The following is a 13,660-nucleotide window of genomic DNA, read 5'->3' as shown; positions in this document are numbered from 1 at the left end:
ATAATCCATTTCGTAAAGCAATAGTAAATTTTTTACGTGCACATATACATATATTTTTATTGAATAACTTGTACATTATATAAATGTGTCGTTATATTATACGCATATATATATATATATATATATAGATAGATAGATAGATAACCATGGATTAACTAATATAGATAACAAAAGCTTTAAATAAAATATAGTAATTGAAGAATAATAGAAGTATTGCCTTTTGAAATATTTGATTTAAATTAATTTAATCGATTGTTGTGGATTTTTCGATATATTTAGTTGATATGAATCGATATGCAGTCGATATGTTAGAAACGTAAGTCCACATGTATATCAATTGAAATTTTTGTTGAAGTTACTTCATCTTCTTTAACAATGCCAACTAGGGCAGAACGCCCTAATTTGATACCTTTTCAGGATACTCAGTATAGTTGGACGGATGATTTGCCAGTATGTAAACAATCTGGTGCGTAAAAATTCAATAACATAACCTAGAAACGATCTTGTTTAATGTTTATACCTTTCAAATATTTTATTAGGTGTAGGATTTTCTACGAATATAATTTATCGTGAGGATGGATATAGACAGGAGGAACATCCATTTGAAGATCGTAGCTTTCATTGTCGCTATGACGATTCAACGTTCCTTTATGGAGTATTTGATGGGCATGAAGGCACAAAAGTCGCAAATTTTGCTATGCAGCGAATGGCTGCAGAGATTTTACTTGGACAATTAAATGGTAAATCAACAGATGAAGAAGTTAAAGAAGTTCTTAGGTAATAAAGTAAAGTACAGCTGTAATGAAGATTGTAAATTATGGCTATTACATTTTTGTAAGAAAAGTAAAGTTGTGGAATATATTAATATAGACAGGCGTTTATAGCTGTGGAAAGAGGATATTTAGATTCTATTGGAGACCTTTTGGCTGAACGGACCAGTTTGCAATTTGATATACCTGATGGATTAAACTCGTATGAAACTTATCAAAAGTTCCCGCATTTGGTTGGTTAAGTATATTATATTATACGAATTTTGAAAATATCAAATATTGTTTACATCTTAAGATTTTATTAGGTTGATAAGTTAAATGCTTTAAACTGTGAGCTATCAGCAGGAACTAGTGCAGTTGTAGCTCTTATATATCGTGGAAAATTATATGTTGCTAATGTTGGCGACAGTAGAGCTTTATTATGCAAAACAGATGCTAATCAAGTGTTGAGAGTTGTACAACTAAGTGTAGATCATGACTTAAGGAATGAAGATGAATTGTTAAGATTGTCTCATTTAGAATTGGATATTGATTCTATAAGGCAAGGTAATTTTTAAAAACAATATTTAATTTTAATATAATTCTTCAATTTTTGGGGTATTTAATAATAATTTATGTTAAAGGATCTCGTATTGGAAATCAGGAAACTACACGTTGTCTTGGGAACTATCTTGTCAAAGGGGGGTACAGAGAATTTGAAGAATTAGCATCTGCCACAGCAGAACCTGTCATTGCAGAACCAGAAATTCATGGTGGCATAGAACTTGATGACTCCTGTAAATTTTTATTGCTTATGTCTCGTGGTCTATATAAGTCATTAGAGGAAGTAACTGGAGTTGATCAAGTTAATATAAAATTAATTAATTTTGCAGTTCAAGAGGTGTGAAATAATTATTGATCATACATACAGTAATATATTCTTATTCTCACAAAATAAATTTCAGTTTCAGGCACAATCCACTTTAACAGGAGTTGCTCAAGCTGTTGTAGATAAAGTTGTAAGAATTCATCATGACATTAATATGAGTAATTTACAAAGTACAGTAACAACTGGTAAACGAGATGATATAACTCTTCTCGTACGAAATTTTAATTTCCCGCTTCCTCATGCATTGAAAAGTCCAACTAATCAATCAGTCAGATTTAACCCAATTGTAGAATCTGCTCAGATTACAACAATGCTAGAGAACGAATATTCAAGTACAAGCGTTACAGAAGAAAATTCCGATTTTTCAACAACTGAAACTTCATCAACATCAGATATGTATCCTTCTGGTGCAAAATCGACAAACAAAAACTCTAGAATTAAGCCTTATGTTAATTTTTCTGAATACTATGAAAATGTTGAAAAGAGACGGCGAGAAGGAACATTACCAGAAGGTATCAATTTTTGAGAAATATTAAGTGTGCGCTATATCTATAAATTAAAAAATCACATTTGTATGTATATATATACGTAAATATTACTTTGTCTTTTAAATAAGAATTAGAAATAAATAAATTATTTATTCAAATTGTATGTGTATAACGAGTGATTCGTAAAAACAAATTTCATGATAACAATTATAAGTCTTCGTTGCTCATTTCATTTTTTTTTCTATGCAAAAAAGACATTCACGGAAAAATTTTGTAACACAAACATTAAGGTAAAAAACCTTTTGCAATGAGCGTTAAATGGTGTTACAAAATTTTATAAGCTATATAATTTTTACATATAAATTATAAATATTTCGTTGGATTAGATTTAAGTCTTTCAAATGCAGCTTTTTCGAGACATTCTCTATGATCAGGATGAGCAATTTGAATCAATGCATTTGCTCTTTGACGTAACGTTTTACCAAAAAGATTTGCTATACCATGCTCAGTAACTATGTAGTGTGCATGTGCTCTCGTTACCACGATACCACCTCCTATGAAACAGATTTCGATCGTATTTAGATGATGACGATATGACTCTTTTGTATTTACAAACTATTATATTAAACATTCATTTTAATCGAAATAAATGATTGTTTTTCATAAATGGTTGATATAAAATTCGTTTTCATACCAAGTTTGATTACTGGCTGAATTTTACTTTCTCCTTTACTTGTTACTGAAGGGAACGCAATTATGGCTTTTCCTCGACCATCCTGGCCCAATGCTGCACCTCGAGTAAAATCAAGTTGGCCACCAAATCCAGAGTACATTTTACAACCTAAACTATCTGAACATATTTGACCAGTAATATCCATTTCTATACAAGAATTAATAGCTGTCATTTTAGGTTGCTGTAATATTACTCGAGGATCGTTTACGTAATTAATTGCAAGCATTTCTACATAAACGCATAAATACTTTGTTAGTTGCAGAATTAAGAAATTTGTATATATTAATAATTTAAAAAAATTATGAGTGTACACACCTACAAATGGATTGTTATGTAGGAAGTCATATACTCTTTTCGTACCAATTGCCAGAGAACTGACCGTACGTCCTCTATGCTTTATTTTCATTTTGTTTGAAATATTCCCTCGTTCTGCTAAATCTACCATTGTATCACCAAGTATTTCTGTATGGACTCCCAGGTCTTTATGATTACCAAGAGAACAGAGAATAGCATCAGGTATGTTACCAATCCCAAGTTGTAAGGTTGCTCCATCATCTATTAGCCTTTGTGCAATTATCTTGCCAATTTCTTGCTCAATCTCATTTGGTGGAGTACTAGCTACGCATGGTAAAGGACAATCATATTTGACAGCCCAATCAATATGACTAGAATGAATAGCAGTATCCCCAAATGATCTTGGCATATGTTCGTTAACTTGAGCTGAATGAAGAAAAAAAAAAATTTTTATTGTTATTCAAATGTAGCAGTTATCTATTGCCAAATGCTTACTAACCAACAATAACTTTGGCTGAACTAATCGCAGCACGCGTACAATCCACGCTTACACCTAAAGAACAAAAACCACGAGCATCTGGGACACTGACTTGAATTAATGCAACATCTGGAATAATTCTCTTCTCGTAAAAAAGTTTTGGTACTTCGTGAAGAAATATTGGAATATAATCTGCTCTGCCTTCATTAACAGCCTCTCTAAGATTAGCACTGATGTAAAAGCTTATAGATCTAAAATGTTCTGAAAGATAATTATATTTTTATGAACATAATAAAGTGTAGCGATTATGTCTAATATTTTAAATTATAAAATACTGTACTCTCAAATTCAGGACTTCCAAATGGTGCATCACCCTCGAGACCCATATGAATTAAACGTACTCCACGTAAATTATTACAAACACCATGTTCAGTCATAGCACGTATTAATTCATTAGGCGTTGCTGCACCTCCTTGTATAAAAACAAGATGCTCTGAAATAACATGAATTTAATGTATGTCTAGTCATAAAATAATATTTATATAAACCTATTTAAGTATGGAAGAAAGATAATCATACAATATTAAATACCTACCTGAATTGATAATTTTCACTGCATCTTCTACGCAAACCCATCGTGGACATCGTTTTAAAGGTTGTAAGGGTTCTCGTATATGCCTCACACCGCACATATTAAAGGGTTTTGTTGGTAAAATTTTGCTAAATGTTGACTCCAAATTTCGACGAAAATTAAGTCCAAACATTTTGATAAAAGAAAATATATGAGACGTCAAAAAATATATAAACGATTAAAATTTGCTAAAGCTTGTTGATGCAGTAGAGTATATACGGCAATTACGTCGAAATTTGGATGACACATAATCTAAAGAATTTCTTTAATCTTAAATGTCAGTTTACGTCAAATCACATTAGATCCGTTACCATCTCCACGATTAGTATTTGAATGTCGGATTTATCGGTATTCGATTTTTCAATTTTCTCGATATACATTCAAACAAACATTTTCGTTTTATGCTTTATTCAGTACAGATGGAAATAAGTACAACGAAATAATATGTATTTTCAATTACAATAACGTTAATTTACACAGGAATTTACATCTTCAAATTTCGTGTAAAAATTATTCGTTATTATTATATACTATCTTGGTTAGCATCAACCATATTTCGATTGTACTTTTAATGTTAAATACCCGGTTAAAGTAAAAGCTTCTTTATTCCTATTTCTTAGACGAATATGTTTTTGATTTATCTAAAATGAAAGTCTTTACATAAATATTCAAAATGCAATTCGCTATAACGTGATGTTGAAACTCTATTTTTGATACTTCTTTTTTTAAGTTCATTTTACCGTTCTTTTATAATAAGATGACATAAATTTAAAAAATCATGATATAATTTATCATAACTTTCCTCGATGTATACAAATGTTTATGCTTATGAGAAACAACTATCACAAAATGCTATTAAAAGAAATCCTTCGAATATTGTTTTCAATCTGCTTATGGCGCTGGCATCACTTTTAAACGTGCAAATGCCGCTTTTTCTAACGCTTCTCTGTGATCGGGGTGGGCGATTTGAATTAGTTCATATGATCGTTGTTGAAGACTTTTACCGAATAAACTAGCAATTCCATATTCCGTGACCACGTATCGTGCAACTGCTCTGTTTGTAACAACACCAGCACCTTACAACGAACAACAAAAGTAGAGGTCTTGATTGAAACAAGAATACTTAATAATAATAATTACATACCTGACTTTAAGACGGGTTGAATTTTACTTTCACCCTTTGAGGTAACTGATTGTAATGCAATGATAGGCTTTCCTTGACGATCTTCGCTAAGAGCGGCACCCATAATGAAATCTAATTGTCCTCCGAATCCAGAATACATCTTAGTTCCAATGCTATCAGAGCAAATTTGACCAGTAATATCAACTTCTATACACGAATTAATAGCCGTCATATTCGGTTGTTTGGCTATTATTTTTGGATCGTTCACGTAATCCACTACCAACATTTCTATAAAATCCATCAAGTGATATGTTTATCCATATTCATTATAAAAAAAAGACAGTATAAAATATACCTACCTATAAAAGGATTATTGTTCATAAAATCGTACAACTTCTCTGATCCAACACAGAAGGAACCGACGATTCTACCTTTGTGCATTGTTTTGCGATTATTCGTTATACATCCCTTTTTCACTAACTCTACTACACCATCGCTAAACATTTCACTATGAATTCCAAGATTCTGGTGACTCGTCAGAAGCGATAGAACCGCGTCTGGTATGCTTCCGATACCCATTTGCAATGTGGCTCCGTCTACTACTAAATTTTCGGCGATATATTTACCGATTTGTTGTTCCTCTTTCGACGGCGGCTTCACGGGATGCACCGGAAGTGGTTTGTGATGCTCCACAGCGAAATCCAAATGGCTGACATGAATTATAGCATCGCCAAATGTTCTTGGCATATATTTGTTCACTAAAGCTGTAGATAACGAAGAAGAAGAATTAATCATAGGACAATTCTAGTATGTTGAGTGAGTTTGAGAAGATTCGAAAATTTACCTACGATGCGTGTAGAATTGCTCACAGCAGATCGTACACAATCTACGCTAGTACCAAGTGAGCAATATCCATGGTGATCAGGTGGAGTAACATGGATAAGGGCAATATCTGGTTTTATATATCCTTCATTAAATACACGTGGGATCTCATGCAAGAAAATTGGAATGCTGTCGGCGTGACCCGTTTGAACAGCTGATCTCACGTTGCCTCCAATGAAGAAGCTGATGGATCTGAAATGTTCTGCATACAAAGCGCTATAATATGTAATTAAATATTCTTAACAATATGATTTTTGTTTCGATTTATTATATTGGATCGAATAACGCGAAAGAAATCACAATATCACTTACTTGCATTTTCTGGCTTAGCGAACGATGCCTCACCCTCAAGATGCATGTGAAACAATTTTACATTTCTTACGTCACATCGGGCACCATATTCAGTCATCGCCCTTAACAGTTCAGTAGGTGTAGCTGCTGCACCTTGGACAAATACGAGTTGATCTGAAAAATATAAAGAAGCTGTATAAAGCCCGCTTGGACTGAGAGTAGTAAACACTTCTAATTCAGTCGCTGCTAAAAACATACATACATATGTATAAATGTGCATACACGACGTATTCTATTTCAATGTTCTATTCGCTATAGAATACAATTATGCTTCTATAGTACTGTGAATATCTATAGGTGTAAATAATAACATTTATTGTAGTATTTCAAAGATGACAGTCGTTTGTAAATGATTTATCTAGCATTCTTCCGTCTTGAGAAAAGAGAAGTATATGTTCCATATCTAACTAAATTAAACCAAATACGCTTTTATCATTGTTTGTTTAATGTATACTCGAATGGTCATAGTTATCTTGATAAAAATTTGCTATCGTTGTAATTTATGTAAATTGAACATCATATGGGCTTACTGTGTACGTATATTTTGATTATGTAATAACTTCCAGATTATAAATAGGAAAATGCTATATCTTAATAGGAATGATATTGATAAGTATTTTTTCAAATTTTGATAATACAATTTTTTATTCTACGCAATTCATAGATGATGAAGATTTTATAAATGAAAACTAAATCCACAAGTACAATAGATGAGATTTGATCTATGCGTGATTGCGCGCTTCATCAAAACTAATAATGTTCGTCGATCAAAATGCATATTTGCTTGATGAATATGCGTGTCGAGGTCATCATTTTATATGATATTCTATACTTGACAATTGTAACTCTATAAACAAGCGTATTAACTATTAATATTAACAGGCTACATATGATATGTATATGGTATTATATATACAGTGGTTAAAGAAGATATTTGCACATACCCTTTGCTTTCAATGACGCGTTTTTTATCAGATTCTTCATTTTATTTCCATAATATCAAATTTTTAGTCGCATGAACGTATGTAAATGCTATAATAAATACAATGGATAAATTATTTTTTATACTGCTTTTTATAACTGCTGTATAAAGTTCTTGTAAAGGTAAATAACAGGAAATATCAGATAAGAAATTATGTCGAAGTGAAAATTCCAGAGAAACTCCAGAGAAATTCCAGCTTTAGAATTACATAAATAATGATAATGAGATTATATTCTCATTATACCGAACTATAGGTCGAATCAATTTTAAGTGATAAAAGTTATTGGCTAACTATCGCTAATATAGCAAAAATACTTATAAGTTATTCAATTTTAAGTTATAATAATAATGTTTAAATAATAAAGATCTCATTATTGTAACATATTTTCGTATATTACATTTCAATTTTATTTCGTACAATATCTGAATTGCATAAATATTCGCAGTCTACGTATAACATCCCACCCTTGCAGGGTTCCGCGCCGAATGACAGTCTTGCGCCGCCCTAAGTGGTCATAGGGGCTGACATGTTGAGGAGGATCTGGATCTCCTCAGACTTGCACGACGGCCCAGGGGATAGCGTTGAGAGGGGTCATCCCTCCCAATGCCCGAACTAACCAAGGAACGACTCCTTCAGACAGGAGAAGACGCAGGAGTGCTCTGGCAGTAATTCGAAAAAGGTTCCGGGGCAGCTGAGCGTCAGGCGGTCCACCGTGGGGTTTTAGTCGGTAAAGTCCGACACTACCCCGCCGCTTCCCAGAAGAGCGGGGGGTGTCCATGAGGATTTTTCCACGTACCAAAGAAAAAAGAAAAAAAAAAAAAGAGATCTACGTATAACGTATACATATGTACATATGTATGTAGTATGTACATCAACATAAAAATCATGTTTCTCATTTTTCATACTGTAATTTTGATGATGTTCCATAAAATAATAAAAGTTTCATTGTGGGAATGTTTAATTACAATCGATCGATTAATCGATAGAATCGTTGAAAATTTCTGATCGGTAATGAATGTGTAACATGAGCTTTGTCTCTTTCTATCTCTCTCCCTATATAATCTGACAGCTATCAAATACGTCAGTATTAATCTGCTTAGATGACCCTTGAAACGCTGGTATGAAGCGTTCGTTGAAGTGTTCGTAAATGAAACATTCATATAAAATTTTAACTTATACATGGGAGTTTTAAACATAACAAATATATTAACTTCTTATATTAAGCATAAGCATAGGCATTATATTAGCATAAGCAACCTTTTTGAAAAAGGACTGAATTTAAAAAAATATATTTGCAGTTGATTTTAATGTATTGATAATTTGGTGTTGTAAATCTTATAATCCATTATAAGAATAATATTTTGAAGAAGTGTTTTATATACAAACATGAATATGACAACCAATAAGAGCATAAGAGTAATAGATAATTACTAAAGTTGATGTGTTATTTAGATATGAGATAATGTTTAAATTTATAACCTGATAAAACGAACCTGATAAAGTAATGTATAAGATCTTAGATGATAAGAATAAAATTCAACATAATTTGATATAAATTATTATTTACTTAAACGGAAAGATAAGATTAAGATCAGTATTGAAAATTTGCTTTGACATTTACTCTTCTTCGGAAACAAATATATAAATCTGAAAAATACATTCTTTTTTTTATAGGTAAGATAAGCGAATAATTATGTCAAAAAAGTGTTGACATCTGGATTTACTCTCACAATACTTTGAGGTTAGTTTTCGAAAAGTATAATTTTTCCATTAAACAGTATGGCTTTAAAAAGGGAATTAAATAATGAAACAAAATATCTAATGTATTAACGTACATGTTATGTATTACGAGGAATAATAATTACCAGAATCTAATTCTGCTTTCTCGATCGCTTCATCGGCAGTTTTGAGCCAGCACGGTTCCTTGTCTAATATTGGCATAGAGGGTTCGTTCACGTACGTAAAATAGGTCTTCTTCGATGTTTGGGAACGGCACAGACGAGACGTAGTCGTCATTGTTTTAAGAGTTTTAGATAGATTGACTATTCGTTTAAGAGCCGCCATGGTTCAGTATAGTATTTTCCTGTCAGTGAAGCACGAGTACACAGTGTCGATTGGAACAACGATAAAAACTTATTCCTATAGATCGATTATACAATGATATACAAAATTTGAGTACTTAAAAAAATAATGTTAAGGAACCTTTTAGAACATCAGCTTAAACGAATCAACCTTTTTAGATTCACGTATATATCCTCGAACCAGCCGCCACCGTGTCTCACTGCACACTCGCACTTTCTCGGCGCGAAATTATTGCTGTCAGGTCCGCAACTAAAAGCAGTACCATTATGTATACATAATGAATTGGGTCAAGGCTAGAAATGCACAAATTTTATAACATCTTGTCTAATTAAAAATGGACACTATATTTTTCATCAAAATATATGAAGAAATTTTAAATAACATGTTTGCGACAATTTTTTTCTGTCAGATGGTTTTATGGATTTTATATTTGTAATACTTATTGAAATGTATTTGTTAAAATGTTACACATTTGAAAAATTGAAGTATATAAATAAAAGATCCAGAATTAAAATAAGAAAAATGTATATAAAACTCTTTCTGTCTCTCTTTAATACTAATCTTTCTGAGATGAATTATTAAATATTAAGATTTCTATTAAAGTACTCATAATTGAATAAACCGCTATAACATGTAACGAATAGTTCATAATCCAAAGAATATACATATATTTGATAAAAGTTTACGATCTTTCTTCACAAATATCGCTTAATATTTTTTTTATGGTATATTTATTTATAACACATATTTTTACAAGTTTTGTTGTTAATAAATATTCACTGAATTACTTAGTATAAGCCACGTGATCGCACGTGCCATTGCTTCTATCTTTGTCAGATACTTGCTATTTATTATATCTATCAATTTATCAAAGTAAAATTCATTTAATTGGAAAATTTCCTCATTTAAAAGTCCTCATAATTAATAAAAAATTTGTTCTTTACTCGTGTTGATGTATTTGATTAATTTTAGAGAAAATATTGGTAACATTTTAGTTAGTTTACATAGGATTTTTGAAGTTATCCCCACCCTTAATATTTAGTCCGTCTTCCTTCATCGAAATAGTAGCAGCAGTACCTTCTGCTGTTTGACCGACGTAACATAGCAAGAAAATTCACTCGTCAAAATGTATTCGAAAAGTATTGGGGAACGTCAAGCCACTAAGGAACATGTTTTAGCTATTTCAAGAGATTTTATTTCACAGCCACGGCTTAGTAAGTAAATACGTTTATTTTACCAAAATCCAGAAATAGAAAATTTCGCAAAGCGCAAAGTGTTCGACGTAAACTGGGCGTAGCAGCAAATCGATTTGCCAGTAGTCAGCTGATTCTGAATATGTTTGGTTTTTAATTATAATAAATGAGAAAAAATGATTCAGATGCATAAGAATATTTTGAATGACCATGTATTTAACTTTAGTAGATTAATTCGAAATCGAAACAAGTTCTTTATGCGTGTCGAGATATGTATCATGTGACTATACATACAAGCACAGACATAATAATTCAACAAAATTTTTGTATAATATATATCAACTCTATACGAAATACACATTTGTTTAAATGAGATTTCATACTGAACACTAGATCTTCGTTATATTTGAAATATATATGTGAAATGTACTAAATTTAAAAAATAATAAGTTCTTTTTTTATTTTTGCAGCGTACAAAACTGTGTCAGGTGTAAATGGGCCATTGGTAATATTGGATGAAGTTAAATTCCCAAAGTTTGCAGAAATTGTTCAATTGAAGCTTGCTGATGGATCCATGAGATCTGGTCAAGTATTGGAAGTATCTGGGTCTAAAGCTGTTGTTCAGGTATTTGAGGGTACTTCTGGCATTGATGCAAAAAATACTCATTGTGAATTTACTGGTGACACTCTTCGGACCCCTGTGTCTGAAGATATGCTGGGCCGTGTCTTTAATGGATCTGGAAAACCAATTGACAAAGGCCCTCCTATTCTTGCGGAAGATTTCTTGGACATTGAAGGTCAACCAATTAATCCATGGTCACGTATCTATCCTAAAGAAATGATTCAAACTGGCATCTCTGCTATTGATGTTATGAATTCGATTGCTCGTGGACAGAAGATCCCTATTTTCTCTGCTGCAGGTTTACCACACAATGAGGTATTTAAATTTATACTACTATATAATTATACATTATATAAATTTAGTTATTATATGTATGAAGTTATTACAACTGATATAATTGAACTTTATACAGATTGCTGCACAAATCTGTCGTCAAGCTGGTCTTGTAAAATTACCTGGGAAGTCAGTTTTAGACTCTCATGAAGACAACTTTGCTATTGTATTCGCTGCTATGGGTGTGAACATGGAAACTGCTCGTTTCTTCAAGCAAGATTTCGAAGAGAATGGTTCTATGGAGAATGTATGCCTCTTCTTGAATTTGGCTAATGATCCTACTATTGAAAGAATCATTACTCCACGTCTGGCTCTGACTGCAGCTGAATTTTTGGCTTATCAATGCGAAAAGCATGTTTTAGTCATACTTACTGATATGTCATCTTATGCTGAGGCTCTACGAGAAGTATCAGCTGCTCGTGAAGAAGTTCCGGGACGACGTGGTTTTCCCGGTTACATGTATACCGATTTAGCAACTATATATGAACGAGCTGGTAGAGTAGAAGGTCGTAATGGTTCCATCACTCAGATTCCAATTCTAACTATGCCGAACGATGATATTACTCACCCTATTCCTGATTTAACTGGATATATTACTGAGGGACAAATATATGTTGATCGTCAACTTCATAATAGACAAATTTATCCACCTGTTAATGTACTTCCTTCATTGTCTCGTCTTATGAAATCCGCTATTGGTGAAGGGTGGACGCGAAAAGATCACTCTGACGTGTCTAATCAGTTGGTAAGTTTTATACCTTACATATGGTTTTTAGTAAATAAAAATATTACTAATTTTTAAAAATAATTTTATTTTAGTATGCATGTTACGCCATTGGAAAAGATGTACAAGCTATGAAAGCTGTTGTTGGTGAAGAAGCTTTAACACCAGATGATTTACTATATTTAGAGTTCCTTTCAAAGTTCGAGAAGAACTTCATTTCTCAGGGAAGTTACGAAAATCGTACAGTCTTTGAATCACTGGATATTGGTTGGCAATTATTACGTATCTTCCCTAAGGAGATGCTGAAACGAATTCCTACTAACATTCTCGCTGAATTTTATCCAAGAGACTCGCGTCATTAATTTCTCCAATGATTAAATTTTTTCTCTTCTAAATTCCATAAAAAAGTTGTAAATGAAAAAGATGGAAAAAGGTCTGACCTTTTTATAATTGAATTGAAAAAGGATTAAGTATTTATAAAATTTCGAAAACACATATTGTTAAAATTACAATATTTTTGTTAATCAAATCTCAAATAAAATTGAAATTAGTATGTTTTGATAAATTAAATGGCTGGACAATAATGATGAATATGTATTGGTACAGAACTTAAACCTAAAAGGTCAGGACTCCGTTGTACGATTTAACGTTAACTCTATATCGTTGAAATCAAATTTTAACAATGTATTGTGTTTTGTGCGAATAATCACTTATGAGAAGTGATTGTGTAAAGTGTAATATATTATTCAGTATTAACATAGAAAAAGAAATATAATTGTATAACACTTTATATTTTTCGGTCCTACATTCCAATATCAAGTTGTCATCTGTAGAAATGTTATTACTCAATTAAAAGAAATAAATATTAAATGTTATTTAATGTTGATCGAAATATTCAATCTTTTGTGCACAAGATTTGTTTAGTCCACACTTTACAAGTATCTTTGTTATTTTAAGATTGTATAAAATACATAGTATACTTATTTTAAATGAATATATAAAACGATATAAATATGAAAGTATGTGCATTTGTTTGTTATATGTAATTATCATATTCAATGCAAATACGTGTTAATAATATAAAAGAATAGAATATGTATAAACA

At 31.7% G+C, this 13,660-nt stretch overlaps 4 protein-coding genes across 6 annotated transcripts; 2 read left to right on the top strand and 2 right to left on the bottom strand.

Annotated features, from left to right (window-relative positions):
* Positions 1-187: 187 nt before the first annotated feature.
* On the top strand, positions 188-2,289 carry LOC139990883 (TGF-beta-activated kinase 1 and MAP3K7-binding protein 1). Of its 2 annotated transcripts, none has more exons than XM_072010461.1 (7): positions 188-316; positions 387-466; positions 540-777; positions 871-1,003; positions 1,076-1,316; positions 1,394-1,650; positions 1,715-2,289. In XM_072010461.1, the coding sequence occupies exons 1-7, from the start codon at positions 285-287 to the stop codon at positions 2,162-2,164; spliced, it is 1,431 nt and encodes a 476-aa protein (XP_071866562.1). In that variant the 5' UTR covers positions 188-284; the 3' UTR covers positions 2,165-2,289. The 2 variants fall into 2 exon arrangements, with proteins under 2 accessions (XP_071866562.1, XP_071866563.1); XM_072010462.1 differs by having other exon boundaries at positions 245-316; positions 392-466.
* LOC139990880 (succinyl-CoA:acetate/propanoyl-CoA:succinate CoA transferase) lies at positions 2,257-4,556 on the bottom strand. Of its 2 annotated transcripts, XM_072010458.1 has the most exons (6): positions 4,227-4,556; positions 3,972-4,124; positions 3,653-3,892; positions 3,175-3,579; positions 2,821-3,087; positions 2,257-2,680 (listed from the first exon to the last, which is right to left on the bottom strand). In XM_072010458.1, the coding sequence occupies exons 1-6, from the start codon at positions 4,393-4,395 to the stop codon at positions 2,490-2,492; spliced, it is 1,425 nt and encodes a 474-aa protein (XP_071866559.1). In that variant the 5' UTR covers positions 4,396-4,556; the 3' UTR covers positions 2,257-2,489. The 2 variants fall into 2 exon arrangements, with proteins under 2 accessions (XP_071866559.1, XP_071866558.1); XM_072010457.1 differs by having other exon boundaries at positions 2,821-3,579.
* Positions 4,557-4,699: 143 nt separating this feature from the next.
* LOC139990882 (succinyl-CoA:acetate/propanoyl-CoA:succinate CoA transferase) lies at positions 4,700-9,912 on the bottom strand. The gene is made up of 6 exons (XM_072010460.1): positions 9,467-9,912; positions 6,580-6,732; positions 6,230-6,469; positions 5,745-6,149; positions 5,407-5,673; positions 4,700-5,338 (listed from the first exon to the last, which is right to left on the bottom strand). Exons 1-6 carry the CDS (start codon positions 9,663-9,665, stop codon positions 5,154-5,156), a joined length of 1,449 nt encoding a protein of 482 aa, XP_071866561.1. The 5' UTR covers positions 9,666-9,912; the 3' UTR covers positions 4,700-5,153.
* Positions 9,913-10,719: 807 nt separating this feature from the next.
* Vha55 (V-type proton ATPase subunit Vha55) lies at positions 10,720-13,435 on the top strand. Its single transcript, XM_072010459.1, has 4 exons — positions 10,720-10,897; positions 11,347-11,813; positions 11,911-12,576; positions 12,651-13,435. The coding sequence occupies exons 1-4, from the start codon at positions 10,810-10,812 to the stop codon at positions 12,915-12,917; spliced, it is 1,488 nt and encodes a 495-aa protein (XP_071866560.1). The 5' UTR covers positions 10,720-10,809; the 3' UTR covers positions 12,918-13,435.
* The last annotated feature ends 225 nt before the right edge of the window (positions 13,436-13,660 follow it).

Source organism: Bombus fervidus, chromosome 9, assembly GCF_041682495.2.
Source record: "Bombus fervidus isolate BK054 chromosome 9, iyBomFerv1, whole genome shotgun sequence".
Taxonomy (NCBI): domain Eukaryota; kingdom Metazoa; phylum Arthropoda; class Insecta; order Hymenoptera; family Apidae; genus Bombus; species Bombus fervidus.
The sequence above is the reverse complement of the archived record's forward strand: the minus strand, read 5'-3'. Positions and strand labels throughout refer to the sequence as shown.

Bases quoted from the DNA above. Each gene is read 5' to 3' on its own strand.
- LOC139990883 (XM_072010461.1), top strand. From the start codon at position 285: ATGAATCGATATGCAGTCGATATGTTAGAAAC. The intron at 1,317-1,393 runs GTAATTTTTAAA...TTTATGTTAAAG, and splicing joins TATTGATTCTATAAGGCAAG to GATCTCGTATTGGAAATCAG. The intron at 1,651-1,714 runs GTGTGAAATAAT...AATAAATTTCAG, and splicing joins TTAATTTTGCAGTTCAAGAG to TTTCAGGCACAATCCACTTT.
- LOC139990880 (XM_072010457.1), bottom strand. From the start codon at position 4,395: ATGTTTGGACTTAATTTTCGTCGAAATTTGGAGTCAACATTTAGCAAA. The intron at 3,580-3,652 runs GTTAGTAAGCAT...TTCTTCATTCAG, and splicing joins TTCAGCCAAAGTTATTGTTG to CTCAAGTTAACGAACATATG. The intron at 2,681-2,820 runs GTATGAAAACGA...TCTGTTTCATAG, and splicing joins TCAGCCAGTAATCAAACTTG to GAGGTGGTATCGTGGTAACG.
- LOC139990882 (XM_072010460.1), bottom strand. From the start codon at position 9,665: ATGGCGGCTCTTAAACGAATAGTCAATCTATCTAAAACTCTTAAAACA. The intron at 6,150-6,229 runs GTAAATTTTCGA...CGTTATCTACAG, and splicing joins CAATTCTACACGCATCGTAG to CTTTAGTGAACAAATATATG. The intron at 5,339-5,406 runs GTATGTAATTAT...GTTCGTTGTAAG, and splicing joins TCAACCCGTCTTAAAGTCAG to GTGCTGGTGTTGTTACAAAC.
- Vha55 (XM_072010459.1), top strand. From the start codon at position 10,810: ATGTATTCGAAAAGTATTGGGGAACGTCAAGCCACTAAGGAACATGTT. The intron at 10,898-11,346 runs GTAAGTAAATAC...TTATTTTTGCAG, and splicing joins TATTTCACAGCCACGGCTTA to CGTACAAAACTGTGTCAGGT. The intron at 12,577-12,650 runs GTAAGTTTTATA...ATTTTATTTTAG, and splicing joins CTGACGTGTCTAATCAGTTG to TATGCATGTTACGCCATTGG.